Below are 17,087 nucleotides of genomic sequence, written 5' to 3'. Positions count from 1 at the left end.
GTATGTGTTACACACATGCATGTTTAATTATGTGTGTGTGTTACATACATGCATGTTTAATTATGTATGTGTGTATGTGTGTTACATACAGGCATGTTTAATTATGTGTGTGTGTGTGTGTGTGTGTGTGTGTGTGTGTGTTACATACATGCATATTTAGTACCTGGAAATAATTTCGGATCCAGTCCTAGTCCGTGACCCACTCCAACTTCTGCAGCATCATCATGTGTTATCCTTGAGACCATGGCATCCACTTACGTAGATATAATTATTAGTTCTTTTTCTCCTTGCATTTCAGTTTCAGTTTGATGCAAGGGTGATGTTATAAGAGACAGGCTATGGAAAAAAGAAGACCATAGCTTTATAATTTGTTTTATTAAGAAAAACAAATATTAACTCATGTCATAGTTATAAACATTTTAAATTCTGATTAGAACTGAAGAAAATGTAATGTTGTTGAATATTAGTTTAATATGTGTTACATTTGTTTATGCTGGGCAACATTTGTTTGTTGATGCAAAGATGTGTTGCATTCTTTATGTTATATTTGTTTATCTCTGTGAAGTTGTGATACTTTGCCTGTCTAAAACACCTGATGATGTACAGCATGAGAAAGGGTATGTGGGGCTGGCAGGCAGAGAGAATAAATAGGAAAAATCTGGGATAAGGGAGATCAAGGAACAAGAAAGGGAAGGAACGAGGAGAAAAGGGGCTAACCACCCAGGCAGACATGGAGTAAGAAGTAAAGAAAGGCATATAAAAATAGAGAATGCAGTGAAGAGGCGAGCAGGCCTGCTTTTCATCCTGCCCTGCTCCCACACGGCTAGCTTGGCCCCAGAATAATTACACGGAAACTGTAATTACTTAACATTTAAACACTGCCTGACCCATTAGTTCCAGCCTCTTATTGGCTAACTCTCCCATCTGCTTTAACCCGTATTTAGTAATCTGTGTAGCACCACAAGGTGGTAGCTTACTAGGAAAGATCCTAACTTGCGTCCGTCTCGGGTCGGAGAATCATGGCATCTGCCTGACTCTGCTTCTTTCTCCCAGCATTCTGTTCTGTCTGCTCTGCCTATCTAAGCTGCTGTTCTATCAAAGGCCAAGGCAGTCTCTTTATTTGACCAATGAAAGTAACACATAGACAGAAGACCCACCTACATCAAGAGAAAGGTAAAACCAGGGGTCAAAAAGTAGATGAGATAACTTAAGTTGAAAAGTTGGCTAGCAATAAGCCACACAAAGACTGGGCATTCATAGGAAAGAATAAGCCTCTATGTGTATTTACTTGGTAGCTGGGAGCCGGGCCCCCCAAGAACAAAGAGCCGAAAGAATAAAAACAACCAACTACAGTAAGGTGTGGTGTCAGAACTGATGGATGTTTCCTTTGCTTAGCTTAGGTGGTTGGAGAAAAGGCTGTTGTGACGTTTGCGTTGAGACTTCTCCAAGAAAGAAGGCAGTTTGCATGTAATTCTAATACTTGTAGATTTAACGTGTGCACTCCAGCATGAGTGTATGTGCATGTATCTTCAAGTGCCCAGTGAGGCCTAAAGAGGGTGTCAGATCCCCTGGAGCTAGAGTTATAGGGGTCTGTGAGCTGCTTGATGTTGGTGCTGGAGATTGAGTCCCTGTATTCTGAGGAGCACCAAGTGTTCTTAACTGCAGAGCCATCTTTCTAGTCCCCAGTACTCTCAATTCACGTTGAAGGAACGAGGATTACCCAGCTAACCTCTGCCATAGTGTGAGACTGTCCAGGTAGGTGGGTGGATGAAGGAAGAAAACCTAACAAAAACAAAGTTGGTTTTGAGCACCGATGTCTGGGGGCCAACTCCAGCTCTAGAGAGATGCCTCTCTATCATATATCTGTCTGTCATCTGTCTATTTTTCATCTATCTATCCATCCATCTATACACCTACATTTATTCTAGTGTTTTATTTAGATTCTTTTTCTCTTTTCCATCTATCCAGGCTTCTTCATTCTTTGATAGGTGTTTCTATGTTTTCTTTTTTGTGTGTTTTCCTTTTTTGCATGTGGGGTAGAATTCAATTTTTCTAGAATGGTTGACAATCTTTCTTAGCACTGTTCATTTCCTTAATATTTTATGTGAATATTTTCAAACATGTAAAAGTTGAAATTCTGTAGTAATATACCCACATGTGAGTCCTACCATCAGTTCTTATTTTATTTTATGTGTATGCTTACTATGTATGTGTAGGTACCCATGGGGTCCAGGAGAGTCTGATCCCTTAGAGTTGTAGTTATAGTTAGTTGTGAGTCATGTTCAGTTCCTAATACCTATATATTCATGTAAGAACATTATATACATATGTATATGCACACACACATATATACATATATGTATTATTTTATTTTACACGTATGAGTGTGTTGTCCGTAGGTATGCCAATCCACCATTTGTGCATTACCCTCAGACTCCAGAAGAAGGCATCAGATTCCTAGGCTTAGAACTACATATGATTGTGATCCACTATGTGGGTTCTGGGAGTCAAACTCAGGTCCTCTCTAAGAGAGCAGCTAGTACACTTATCTGCTGAGCCATCTCTCCAGTCCCACTAATACATTTTTAACAGGTGGCAGTGGTTTGTTTTTCAGTTTTTAGTTTTTCTAGGTATGATCAGCACCTTGCTTTATAATAATCTAGTCTGGCTTACTGCTGACTTGCTGTCTCTAGTGCACAGAGATGTTTCCTTCTCTTCTGCTCTCACTCGCTTTTGAGGAAGAGTCTCATATAGACCAGGATGGCTCTGAACTCACAGAAGTCCACCTGCTTCTTCCTCCCAAGTTGTGGAATTATCCACATATCCACCAGCTTGGTTTCTTTCTCTGATTTTCAGAAGTTAAACTTTGATGTGTCTAGGCTATGGCTCTTTATCATTTCATTCTCTGGAATTAATTCAAGTTCTCTCTTTTTTTTCTTTTTTTCTTTTTTTTTATTGAGAAAAGAAAAAAAAAACAAGTTTCCACCTCCTCCCAGCCTCCCATTTCCCTCCCCCTCCTCCCACCCTTCTCCCCCTCCCCCCACTCCTTTCCCCCTCCCTCTCCAGTCCAAAGAGCAGTCAGGGTTCCCTGCCCTGTGGTAAGTCCTAGGTCCTCCCCCCTCTGTCCATATCTAGGAAGGTAAACATCCAAACTGGCTAGGCTCCCACAAAGCCAGCACATTGCATAGGATCAAAACCCCGTGCCATTGTCCTTGGCTTCTCATTAGCCCTCATTGTTCGTCATGTTCAGAGAGTCCAGTTTTAACCCATGCTTTTTCAGTCACAGTCCAGCTGGCCTTGGTGAGCTCCCAGTAGGTCAGCTCCACTGTCTCAGTGGGTGGGTGCACCCCTCGTTGTCCCGACTTCTTTGCTCATGTTCTCCCTCCTTCTGCTCCTCATTGGGACCTTGGGAGCTCAGTCCAGTGCTCCAGTGTGGGTCTCTGTCTCTATCTCCATCCATCACCAGATGAAGGTTCTATGATGATATGCAAGATATTCGTCAGTATTGCTATAGGATAGGGTCATTTCAGGTTTCCTATCCTCAGCTGCCCAAGGAACTAACTGGGGACCTCGGCTTGGGCTCCTGGGAGCCACTCTAGGTTCAAGTCTCTTGCCAACCCTAAGGTGGCTCCCTTAACTAAGAATTGTGCTTCCGTGCTCCCCTATCCAACCTTCCTTTATCCCAATCCTCCTTTTTCCTCAAGTTCCCCCCATCCTCCCCTTCTCCCTTTTCTCTCCCCATCTCCCCTTACCCCCACCCCACCCCACCCCCAAGATCCCAATTTTCTCCCCGGCAATTTTGTCTACTTCCCATAGCCAAGAGGATAACTATATGTTTTTCCTTTGGTTCACCTTCTTACTTAGCTTCTTTAGGATCACCAATTGTAGACTCTGTGACCCTTATTTATGGCTAGAAACCAATTATGAGTGAGTACATCCCATATTCATCTTTTTGGGTCTGGGTTACCTCACTCAGAATAGTGCAAAAATTCTCAACAAAATACTGGCAAACCGAATCCAAGAACACAACAGAAAAATTATCCATTATGATCAAGTAGGCTTCATCCCAGGAATGCAGGGCTGGTTCAACATACGAAAATCTATCAATGTAATCCATCATATAAATAAACTGAAAGAAAAAAACCATAAGATCATTTCATTAGATGCTGAAAAAGCATTTGACAAAATTCAACATCCCTTTATGATAAAAGTATTGGAGAGATTAGGGATACAAGGGTCATACCTAAATATAATAAAAGCTATATACAGCAAGCCGACAGCTAACATCAAATTAAATGGAGAGAAACTCAAAGCCATCCCACTAAACTCAGGAACACGACAAGGCTGTCCACTCTCACCATACCTCTTCAATATAGTGCTTGAAGTTCTAGCAATAGCAATAAGACAACATAAGGGGATCAAGGGGATTCGAATTGGAAAGGAAGCAGTGAAACTTTCGTTATTTGCAGATGATATGATAGTGTACATAAGCAACCCCCAAAACTCCACCAAAGAACTTTTACAGTTGATAAACACCTTTAGTAATGTGGCAGGATACAAGATCAACTCCAAAAAATCAGTCGCCCTCTTATACACAAAGGATATGGAAGCAGAGAGGGAAATCAGAGAAGCTTCACCTTTCATGATAGCCACAAACAGCATAAAATATCTTGGGGTAAATCTAACCAAGGAAGTGAAAGACCTATTTGACAAGAACTTTAAGGTATTGAAGAAAGAAATTGAGGAGTATACCAGAAAATGGAAGGACCTCCCTTGCTCTTGGATTGGGAGGATCAACATAGTAAAAATGGCAAGTCTACCAAAGGCAATTTATAGATTCAATGCAATCCCCATCAAGGTCCCATCAAAATTCTTCACAGATCTTGAGAGGACAATAATCAACTTTATATGGAAAAACAAAAAACCCAGGATAGTCAAGTTCTCTTATTTGTTAAGTAAGTCTCCTTATTTGGTAAGCATAGCCTATCATTTCTCCAAATACTTTTCTATCTTTTGCAGTTCCTTACATTTTAGGTGTTATGGTAATCTGTAGACTTCAGATACCTTGTGTTCATCTTCCTTCCTCTTCCACTTTCTGCACTGAAGAGTAAACCTGTAGCTTCACACATACAAGGCGGATTCTATACTAGTAAACTGCTTTATTCTTCCAATTAAATAAACTCAACTTGTGTATAAGTTTATAGGGTCACTCTGCTACCAATTTAAAGCTGTTCATGATCCATCAACTTCCATGAATTTAGTTATTATTTCCAAATGCAAATTGTAGATTTAAAATTTTTATTGATATATTTACTGGAACACTTATTTTTAAAATGATTTTTATTATGTATACAGTGTTCTGCGTGCATACATGCTTGCACATCAAGGGGCACCAGATCTCATCCTACACACCTGTGAGCCACCATGTGGTTGCCAGGAATTGAACTCAGGACCTCTAGAGGAGCAGCCGGTTCTCTTAACATTTGAGCCATCTATTTAGCCACCTGGCTGGATCACTTTTATGGTTTCTGTTATTTGGACATGAAATAGAGTTTTTTAAATTTGTTTTTAGTGAATTATTTCTTTGATAGTATTCATCAGAATGATTTTTAAAATTTTATTTTATGTTCTTGTACCATGTGCATGCCTGGTGTCCATGGAGAACTGAAGAGAACTTTAGATCTAGTGGAACTGCAGTTACAGTTGTGAGCCATCTTGTAGGTACTGGGAACTGAACCTCAGTCCTGACAGAGCAGCCAGTGCTTTTAACCACTGAGCCATCTTTTCAGTTCTTCTATGATGGTTTTCTCAGCTGCCCTATTACCTGTCAGGGACTGTATGTCAAAATTTGTTTGTTTGCAATTGGCTTGTAATTTGTTTTTTTTTTTTTGAGAACTAGAAATTTTAAGTAGCTTGCTATTCTGTATTACCACTGAAGTCTGCTTGCTCACTGAACTTTTGTGATCAGCTGATTTCACATTTCATGCAGTGAAACCCCAAATCTTCCCTTGCTGAGGTTTCTGTGGCTATAATGGAATCCCCTGCCCCAAAGGTCAGTCTTGGCTTTGCTAGGCAAATGCTCTATTTCTGAATTGCATCATTAGTCCTAGAATGCATTTGGTGATTTTGGTTGAGTTTTTGGTAGTAGGTTTAAGGTAGTGTTTTATTATATACATACATACATATATATATTATTATATACATACACACACACACACACACACACACACACACACACACACACACACACATATATATATATCTCCCATGCTGTCCTCTAACCCAGGATGTTCCTACCTCTCTCTCTTAAGTAGATTGTTTAAAGACTGACTAATACAATGTTTTCTTCTAGTGATCATTCAGGGTATGTTCGGCCAGTACCAGTACCACGCAGCTTGAACAGTGATATTTCCTATTTTGGTGTTGGAGGCAAACAGGCTGTTTTCTTTGTTGGACAGTCAGCCAGAGTAAGTGATTTTTTTTTTCAGTAAAAACCTATGAAGTATTTTGGGATTGACAAATCTCACTAGTAAGGGGTTAATGTATCTTTTCAATTGTTGGACAGATGATAAGCAAGCCTGCAGACTCCCAGGATGTTCATGAGCTTGTGCTTTCTAAAGAAGACTTTGAGAAAAAGGAAAAAAATAAAGAGGCAATATATAGTGGATACATTAGAAACAGAAAGGTACAGTACATTTTTACAGCTCACCATTAATTACACATATATTCTTTTGACCGCATAATGGGACAGAATGTTTTTCTGATTTTAAAGACTTGACTTATAGTTTTATATTTTACTTTGGAAAGTAGCAAAATAATCATTAGTGGTGATTTTTTTTTTTTTAGCTAAAACTTTCCACATAAGTTAACTTAGGAAACTTTCTGTAAACTACTTAAAAAGTTGCAGACCTTGGTTGAAATTTGTGTGAACATTTTTTTGATATTTTATTCATTTATTTTGTGTGTGTGTCGGTGGACAGCATGATTAGTGTGTTTCAGGGATCAGACGCAGGTAATCAGGGTTGGTGTCAGGTGCCTTTCTGACTGAGCTATCTTTCTGGCCCAGATAGGAATTTTAAAATTTTATTTATAAAATAATAATAGAAACCATGTAAGAAAATAGTGTTTGAAATAATGTATTTTGAGGAAGTTGGAACTTTAGAGGCATGAGATTTTGTTACAACTGTGTCCTAACACTTGCATGTATCCCTCCACATATACATCTACACATGATAAAAAAAATCTTTAAAACACAAGCAATAATTTAAAAATGTCTTATTTGAAATGAATAATGTGTGGGAAAGCAAACAAAATACTCGCAAGTATCAGAGAAAGGTGTTACCATTTTGGTAAGTTTCTTTATATTTATAGTCCAGTGCTTTGAAAATATGTGTGCATAGAGCTCTGACCCCACATATCCTACATCAGCATCTTGAGAATTCCTCATTTAGAAAATGTTTTTATATGCGGTGCATTCGAAAAAGAGTACGGGTGTTTTGTTTGCATGTTTGTATCTGTACTACATGTGTGCATGGTACCTGAGACCAGAAGAAGGTATTTAAATAGCCTTATAATATTTCTATTCTGGTTGTAATGTCACCTTATTTGAGCATTTAGTGTTCCTGAAAGGTTTCCTTGTAATTATAAACAGTGTTTGGTTATCTTTGGGTAGCATTTTTCCCAAATTGCAGATATTTTTTTCCCTACAGATTGTTAGAATTTGAATAGCTGTGAAGATTTGAACTCCTTGGCTTTTCGAGACAGGGTTTCTATGAAACAACAGCCCTTGCTGGCCTGGAACTAGACAGGGTTCCTATGTAATAATAGCCCTTGCTGGCCTGGAACTAGCTCTATAGACCAAGCTGGCCTTGGATTCACAGAGATCCACCTGCCTCTGTCTTCCAAGTGCAAGGCGTGTTCCACCACTTCCTGGCTGGCAATGTGAACTTTGAATATGTTCATGATATGTTAAAGTTTTTTTTTGTCTGAGAATGAGACTCAGAAATCAGTGATTTTTGTATTGAAATACCTACTTGACCAATTCCTTATTTTCTTGTTGTTTGTGGCCTGCATAGGCTCATATTTGAATCTTTGGGAAAGGGTTAGGGGCTATAGCCTTGTTGGAGGAGGTATATCACTGAGGGTTGGATATGGGGTTTCAAAAGCCCATGTCATTCCTAGTTAGCTGTTTCTGCCTCGTACTCCACAGACTTCAGCGACTTCACCAGCACCATGGCTGCTGTTGCTTGATGTCATGTTCCCCACTGTGATGGTCATGGACCCTACCACCTTCTGAAACCATGGGCCCCAATTAAATGCTTTCTTCTGTGAGTTGCCATAGACATGGTGTTTAAATCACAGCAGTAATAACCAAGCCGGGAGTGGTGGTGCAAGTCTTTAACCCCAGCACTTGGGAGGCAGACGCCAGCCTGGCCTACAGAGCAAGTCCAGGACAGCCAAGGTTACAGAAAGCAACCCTGTCTCTAAAAACCAAAAACCCCCTACAAAAAAAAGGGGAGTGCAGAGGTGGGGAGGAGAGGGCCAGAAGTTTGTACATATAGTATTATGGCATTGCTATGACAGGCCTGACTAAGCTGTGCTCTGTCTGTCTGTCTGTTTGGGAAAAGTGGAGACACTTTAGGACTTAGGATTTAAAAAAGCAGTTGAATGCTGTAAGTAGTGCTTAAAGGGCCATCTTTGTATGAGCCTGGAAAAAAGTAATGCTGGGAGAAAGCCCAACTTCACATTTTAGAGGGGAACACTATTACCAACTGGGCTAGAGACCATTCTTGTGATATTTTGGCAAGGAATATGGCAGCTTTGCCCCTGCCCTAAGAATCTGCCTGAGGCTAAACTAAAATGTTTGAATAATTTCCTTAGATTTCAGGACAGACTAATATTGGCTCTGTCTTTACATATTAGTTCTCACTTTTATGCAGATCTAGAGCAAAACAGAGTAAAAAGTATAAAATGTAACAGTTTGAGGAGACTTTTTAAAAAATTTTATTTATTTATTATGTACATAGTGTTCCACCTGCACGTATGTCTCCGTGCCAGAAAAAAAGCACCAGATCTCATTACAGATGGTTGTGAGCCACCATGTAGTTGGTGGGAATTGAACTCGGGACCTCTGGAAGAGCAGTCAGTGCTCTTAACCTCTGAACCATCTCTCCAATCCGACTTTTTTTTTTTTTTTTAAAGAGTTGAGAGGGCATTCTAGTGAATACTGAATCTGCTTCAAGTTTATTTTTCATAGCCCTTTTATACCCCAAGCCAAAGGGGAAGACGAAAGGACATTTTTAAAATCATGATACAAGGAGCAAACAAGGGTGATTACTTTCTTATTATTCAAAATACCTAATAGCTATGTCCTAAGTCAAACATCCTGTTATTTGGAGCAAAACATCCAGTAGCTCCTCCTTAGACCAAACATCCTGTTATCTAGGCAGGACATATAGTAACTTTACCTCATGCTAAATATCCTGTTGCTTGAGCAATAATAGGCTTAAACTCTGACCTTATGTCAAGATGGAGCCACTTATATGGGCCTCCATGCTTGACTCCACGAGGAAAGCCTGTGAGAGGCTATAGGTGAAAGTGCAGCCCCGTTGCAATAGAAGACCTCGACATTTTGGAGATGCTAGTACCATGGGATGATCACCAAGGACGGTGGTATACCAGTGGAGTGGAGCTAGTCGGAGCCTAGTGGATCATGAGTGGATCCCAGATGATTGAACATTGAATTATTTATACTGCTGGATTTTAGTTTTTCTTGGTTGAGATTGTGATAGTGCCCTGGTTCTTCCCTCTTTTTTTTCTCTTTAATTTTTTTTTTGTTTTGTTTTATTGAGTTATATATTTTCTTCTGCTACCCCTCTCTTCCCCCCCCCCTTCTACCCTCTTATAAGATCCCCATGCTTCTAATTTACTCAGGACATCTTGTCTTTTTCTACTTCCCATGTTGGTTAGATCCATGTATGTCTCTCTTATGGTCCTCTTGTTGTCTATGTTCTCTGCGATTGTGAATTGTAGGCTTTATGTATTTCTGGGTCTGTTACTTCACTCAATATGATATTTTCTAGATTCATCCATTTGCCTGCAAGTTTCAAGATGGCACACTTAAACATAATAAAGACAATATATAACATCAAACTAAATGGAGAGACACTCAAAGCGATCCCACTGAAATCAGGAACAAGATAAGGTTGTCCCCTCTCTCCATATCTAGTCAACATAGTACTTGAGGTTCTAGTTAGAGCAATAAGACAACAAAGGAGATCAAGGGGATACAAATCGGAAAAGAGGAAATCAAACTATCATTATTTGCTGATATGATAGTTTACATGTGTGACTCCCAAAATTCTACCAAGGGACTTCTACAGTTGATAAATACTTTTAGTAATGTAACAGGATACAAGATTAACTAAAAGAGAAAAGTAAGAAAGAAACCCAGTAGCCCTACTTTATACAGATGATAAATGGGCTTCGAAAGAAATAAGAAAACATCACCATTCACAATTGCCCCAAATAGCATAAAATATCTTAACTAAACAAATGGAAGACTTGTATGACAAGTACTTTAAATCTTTGAAGAAAGAAATTGAAGAAGACACCAGAAAATGGAAAGAGACCTTTTTATCTGTCTGTCTGTCTGTCTTTGGTTTTTTTTTTTTAATGTATTTATTATGTATACAGTATTCTCAGTGCTCTGCCTGCAGGCCAGAAGAGGGCACCAGATCCCATTACAGATAGCCGTGAGCCACCATGTGGTTACTGGGAATTGAACTCAGGACCTTTGGAAGAGCAGGCGGTGCTCTTAACCACTGAGCCATCTCTCCAGCCCCTGTCTTTGGTTTTTTGAGACAGGGTTTCTCTGTAGCTTTGGAGCCTGTCCTGGAGCTCACTCTGGAGATCCAGCTGGCGTAAAACTCAGAGATCTGTCTGTCTCTGCCTCCCGAGTGCTGGGATTAAAGGCGCTGTCCGTCTGACCTTGGAGACTTTAGTGGACTGGGCTTCTTTTGCAATATGATTGGGCTACAAGCTGTGGGAACATGGGAGTGGAATGCAGTGGTTTAAGAGTGGTCGTCCCAGCTGGTAGAACTGTTCGTGTAGGAGGTATAGCCTTGTTGGAGGACGTGTGTCACTGGAAATGTCAAACGCACCAGTTTGCATCATGCTTGTGGAGCAGCTGTAAGCTCTCAGCTACTGCTCAGTGCCATGCTCCCCACCATGATGCTCATGGACTCTACTAAGGAATCCTTGGAAGCATGAGTTCCCCAAGCTAAATATACTTTGTTTTCTGAGTTGCTGTGGTCGTGTTGTCCCTTCACAGCAATAGAGAGGAATCCAGACAGTTTGTTCATATATTTGCTTTTTGCTTGTTTGACTGAGTCAGGGCCTTACGTGTTAGTCTGTGATAGTCTGGTACTCATATAGCCCAAGCTGTCATTGAACTCAGTAATCTGCCTCAGTTTGCAGAGGGCTGAGCTTAGTCTCCAGACATGCTGCATATATTGGCTGCTGTTTTGTTGAATGTCTTTTCTATTGCTGTGATACAGTGTGCTGACAAAAGCAACTTAATCAAGAATAAGTTTATTCTGGCTCACCATTGTAGACTAAAGTTCATCCAACTAGGGAGGTCTCTGGGAGGCAAGAGTTTGGGGCAGCCTGCCACATTGCATCCTCGGTTCTGAAGTAGTGCTCAGCTCTCTAAATGTTTAGTTCAGTATCCTGGCATCTTAAGGTGGGTCTTCTAACACTGTAATTAGCCCAATCTCCCTGAGGGTAACCTAATCAAGACAGTTCCTCATAGGTGTGCTTGGCTAGCTTGCCTCTGGGAAGTCTAGAGTCCGTCAGGTTGACAGCAGCTCTGCTTTTTGTTGTTTCCCCCGAGTGTTAAGGATTGAATTCAGAGCTGCAAACACTTCTTGGGTACCAGTGGTACTTACTCTTGTTTTTATTTATAATCTTGTTGTGCGGGGGCTGTGTTTGTGCATGGGCTTGCAGTTGTGCATACAGACCAGAAGAAGCGTCTGATCCCCTGGAACTTGAGATGTTGGTGGTTAACCAGAAGACACCTGATGAGGGTGCTGGGAAACGAACACATTGCTCTCTTTCTGTCACATCATCCCTCCTGCCCCTTTTGAGTAGTTCTTTCCAGCTGTTTCAGTTGAACTTCCCTCCCCTTGATTTGCTATTTCCAGAATGTGAGTGGATTTGAGGCTCTTTGTAGGGAGCAAATGGAGTCCTTAGCAGATGTGCGCTGTTGACATGAGCAAAGCCTCTGACCTGTGGGAGAATGGCAGTGCCTTCCCTGAAGGTTAGGTTCATGGAAATGGCAGTATCTCCTCTTGATCAGAGAGTGCTCACAAAATGTCTACTGTAGCTTCCTCCCTCTAAAGCTAATGGCTTGAGGACTGTTCCTGTACAGAGACTGTTCATTTTAGGAAATTGTCCGTTTCCTTGTTCAGCTGTATATAGTAACACCCCCTCCCTGTTCAACTGTACATAATAACCTTCTGGGGTCCTGTTGCTTTGCCCTCAGCCTAGTTTACTGATCTCAGCTTCTCTGTGTGTCTTGTCTATTTACCCCATTTTTATTCCTAGCTTTGTCTGGCCTGGAACTGATTGTAGCTTAAGCTGGATTCAAATTCAGAGATCAGCCTGCCTTTATGTCCCAAATGTTTGGATTAGAGGCATACACTACCATGCCCAGTATTAAAGATTGTTTTTGAAGCATTAAAAATAAACTATCTGAATCACTTTAAAACTTAAATATAATTTTAATTATAGATGATTAAATCTGTTGTGTTTGTATTCACCCTTTTAGCCAGCTGATTCTGTTCACATTACAAATGATGATGAAAGATTCCTACACAATCTTATTGTAGAGGAGAAAAAGAAAGATAGCTTTACTGCTGTGGTTATTACAGGGGTGCAACCAGAACACATACAGTACTTGAAAAATTATTTCCATCTTTGGACACGACAGTTAACGTAAGTAATTTGGTTCTAGAAATGTTTCTGCTTACTTTTTTTTTTTTTTTTTTTTTTGAGACAAGGTGTTGCTATGAATCCCCACTGATCTGGAACCCTTCCCATTTTTTCCCTTCTGACTTCCAAGTATTAGGATTACAGGCATGGAAACCTAGCTTAAAATTCACCCTTTGCCCCTTTTAGAGACAGAAATAATTAGAGATATATTGACCTCTCTTTGGTCTAGTATTCTTCACATTGGTACATTGTACACTATTCTCATGTTGAATTTTAAAGGGTTATTCATTTATTTATTCAAAAATAAAATAGATTTCTTCATGTTTTCAGTATTGATCTTGAAGCACAAGTGTTTTGACACCTGCTACAAGGTAAAGAACAGTTTGAGAGTTGGTCCTGCTCCAGGGCCATTCTCACGTCACACTCTTGTGCTTCTTCCCATAGGTGTAATCGTCCAGACTGTTTCTGGTTTTTTCTGTTTTCTCTCACTGTAATCCTTTGATTCATGTCTATATCTTCAGTGTCTACAAGAATATCTACTACGTAGTAATAAGCGCTTAACAGATTAATACATTTAGCTCATTGAAATAAGAAATATATAACCATTTCTTAAAAATGTCCTATGTTAATAATAAATAATACTAGATACTAAAATATCATTTTATTATTCCAATGAAATCTATGATTGTATATCTGATTGTATATTGACCAAATCAAAAGATTTACTTTAATTTTTCCTTTATCTCTAAATATTTACTCTTATTAGATTGTTTACATAGTTTTCATTAGTCTGGAGTCCTTTCAAATGGGTATATCTTCACAAGATTAACATTTAAAAATCATCTAGTGTTCACTCCAAAGTCTGTATTATATACACTTACATATTAACTGAGTTTACATTTTTTGTTTTTTTATAGGAAAAAATTGACTCAGGAATACCTTTTTTTCTTGAGATTTCTGTTTAATTGCCTGACATATTTATGTAAGAAATTGGATTCTCTTTTCTAAGTATATAGTAGCTGCCCTTTATAGTTTCTTTCCACTGAAGAAATTATGTATACAAAATGTATATAGTATGTTCTAATAAAGAATAACATAGCCTATTTTGTTCTTTAAATATGGTCTCAAACATTGACAATTTTGAAGAAAAATAATGATGTTTTAGTGTTTTCTTTATGTTAGTATTATTTTAGAGAGTAGCTAGGGTGATAAGCATTGTTCTCTCTGCCTCTCTCCCTTGCTTTTTCCTACCCTCTCTTTGCCTCTCGTTCTTTAGAGAAAAGTTCTCACTGTGTATCTCAGGATGGCCTGGAACTTGTGACCTCTTCTTAGCTCTGCCTTTGAGTCCTGGGATTACAAGTGTGTACTACCATGCCTGGCAAACCTAATTTTTAATTTATGAGAAGGAAGTATGTAAATTTCTACTTAAGGAATAATTAGAGAAACATTTTAATGTCTTAAATAAAATACACTTTGTTTAACCTTTATTTTAAAAATAAGGCAGCAAAGATTTCTGGTGATCTTTTAAATGGAATTTTGTTGAAATATTAACTTTTTAAAATGTTGGTATAATTTTAATGCCAAGGTTGAGAAACCACACAAATTGTAGAGTAACCCCCTACTCTGAGGATTGTTAACAAAGTTCTCCCAGGTCTTTGAGAACTTTCTAGAACAACCTTAACAGGCAGAATTTGGGACGCTTACCTTCTTTTGTTAAAATTTATAGGATAAAGACTGAATTAACTAAAGCTGAGTTTATCCTAGTTCTGTGACCCTAGATAAACTCTGTGTCTGAATTTATAAACAGATTTCAGAGGTTATTTTACCTTTGGATGTTATTCTTAAAAGATGCGGGGAGTACATGTCTAGATAATGTAGTTAAATGGTAGGCGGCCCCCACGTGAGACCCTAGTGCTTCGTCTCCAGTGATGAAGTGCTTGACTAGTAAATGTATTAAATTGTGGAAATACATTTTTTTTTTTTGGTGGAAGATGTGAACCATGGTGTTCTGCTAATTAAGTATGTTTTTCTTTATTTTAGGCATATTTATCATTACTATATTCATGGACCAAAAGGGAATGAAATAAGTACTGCTAAAGAAGTTGGACCTTTCAACAATCTTGATATTGAAGTAAGACAAAAGTCCACCTTAGGATATTATAGATTATCATCCCAAATTATACTGAATATAAAGTTAGCCAGTACTTAGACTAATGTGCTCTCTCTTTTCTTTTTTTTGGTTTTGTTTTTTAAATCAACTTTCTTTGGTTATTTGAATACCTAATGAGGAGATGGTCTATTTATTTATTTAAGATTTCTTTATTTATTATGTATACAACAGTCTGCCTCCATGTATGCCTGTACGCCAGAAGAGGGCACCAGATCTCGTGACAGATGGCTCAGAACCTCTCTGTGGTTTCTGGGAATTGAACTCAGGACCTCTGAAAGAGCGCTCTTAACTGCTGAGCCATCTCTGACCTCCACCCTGGAGAAATAGTTCTTAGATTTTTTTTTTTAAGCCTTGGATACAGCTCTTGGTTTCCCTTTTATTCACTCTTCTATAGAGATAAAATTGTTGTTGAGCATAATGCTTTTGAAAGCAAGGAGAGAGAGATAACGTCTGCTTATGACATCTTATTTGTTCATGAAAGTCTTGTGGTACATAGAACATTTTAGTACTGGACTCTGCATTTACTTGTCCATACATTGGGAAGACTCTCACGTAAAATGTTCCACTTCTTACCTCTGACAAGAAGGCTAAAATATAATACTGGAGACCTGGCCCAGTGGTTAAGAACACTGCCTGTTCTTCCAAAAGTTCTGAGTTCAATTCCCAGCAAACACGTGGTGACTCACAGCCATCTGTAATGAGATCTGGTGCCCTCTTCTGGTCTGTAGGCATACATCCAGGCAGAACACTGTACATATAATAAATAAATCTTTGATAAAATGTGCTTATGACCTACCTGTTTTTCAGTTCTGATTTACTCCTTTCTGTTTTATAATTGTATAGTCCTTACTGAGTATTGACTCATGTACAAATATGTATATTTTGTTAACTTTACAAGTGAAGGTAGTCTTGCCTATTTTGTTGTTGGAGCTTGGCTGAGAAAAGTATTGTTACCATAGAATTTAATTATTTTTATTTATTTTTATTTTAGATTTCTTTATTTGAAAAAGGAAAGACACCTAAGATTGTCAACCTAAGGGAAATACACGATGACATGCAGACATTGTATATCAACACAGCATCTGATAGTTTTGAGTTCAAGGCTCATGTTGAAGGAGATGGTGTGGTGGAAGGGGTTATCCGGTACCATCCCTTCTTATATGATAGAGAAACTTATCCTGATGATCCATGCTTCCCATCAAGTATGTCAATCTGATCTGTTACCTGAAAATAGAATGTTGTGATTTATGAGGGTATTCTTTTAGTGATTTCTAGTGGTCTAGTAAAACTAGTTAAAAGTTCTAACAGTTTTTCCTTACATACTATAGTGTTTATAATTTTTATAATTCCTGATAGTCTTTTGTTTTTGTTTTAAAAATGAATTTATGGACTATCATTGTTTAACTTATATACCTGCTTTTCTTTATTTATTTCACAGTTTCATACATTTATACAAATATTTACTTTTTGTGTATATAAATTCCAGGTTGGAAAAAAAGCTCTTACCTTTCATAAACTTTTACTTTCTGGGTTCATAGTGAATTTCAGGACAGACAGAGAAGCCCTGTCTGAACCAACAAAAACAAACAATAAAGGAAAGAAAAGAAAGAAAGAAACAGTTTTAAAGACCACGGTCTTGCTGGGTGGTGGTGGTGCAGCCCAGCACTTGGGAGGCAGAGGCAGGTGGATCTCTGTGAGTTGGAGGTCAGCCTTGCCTACAAGAGCTACTTCCAGGATAGCCACAGAGAAGCCTTGTCACAGTCTTGTCAGCTGGTGTGGCATTCCTACTTGATATTAGATAGTGTTTACGCAATCGTTTATAGTAGTTGTGAACTCTTGGAAATCTGTCTTTTTTAACTACAAGTTTTCCGTATGTGGTATTTATCTGAAGCAGGTTTGATATGCCCTTACAGAAATTGATGTC

The 17,087-nt window shown here is 38.8% G+C and overlaps 1 protein-coding gene across 1 annotated transcript in view; it reads left to right on the top strand.

The window, feature by feature from the left end:
* Positions 1-17,087, top strand: part of Smchd1 (structural maintenance of chromosomes flexible hinge domain containing 1) — a 137,201-nt gene that overhangs the window by 25,342 nt on the left and 94,772 nt on the right. The window contains exons 6-10 of the mRNA XM_075956462.1: positions 6,353-6,467; positions 6,566-6,685; positions 12,830-12,996; positions 15,034-15,124; positions 16,155-16,365. Of these exons, the coding sequence (XP_075812577.1) occupies positions 6,353-6,467; positions 6,566-6,685; positions 12,830-12,996; positions 15,034-15,124; positions 16,155-16,365 (704 nt within the window). The remainder of the gene's footprint in view (positions 1-6,352; positions 6,468-6,565; positions 6,686-12,829; positions 12,997-15,033; positions 15,125-16,154; positions 16,366-17,087) is intronic.

The sequence above is a fragment of the Microtus pennsylvanicus genome, chromosome 22 (assembly GCF_037038515.1).
Source record: "Microtus pennsylvanicus isolate mMicPen1 chromosome 22, mMicPen1.hap1, whole genome shotgun sequence".
Lineage (NCBI taxonomy): Eukaryota > Metazoa > Chordata > Mammalia > Rodentia > Cricetidae > Microtus > Microtus pennsylvanicus.
The sequence above is the reverse complement of the archived record's forward strand: the minus strand, read 5'-3'. Positions and strand labels throughout refer to the sequence as shown.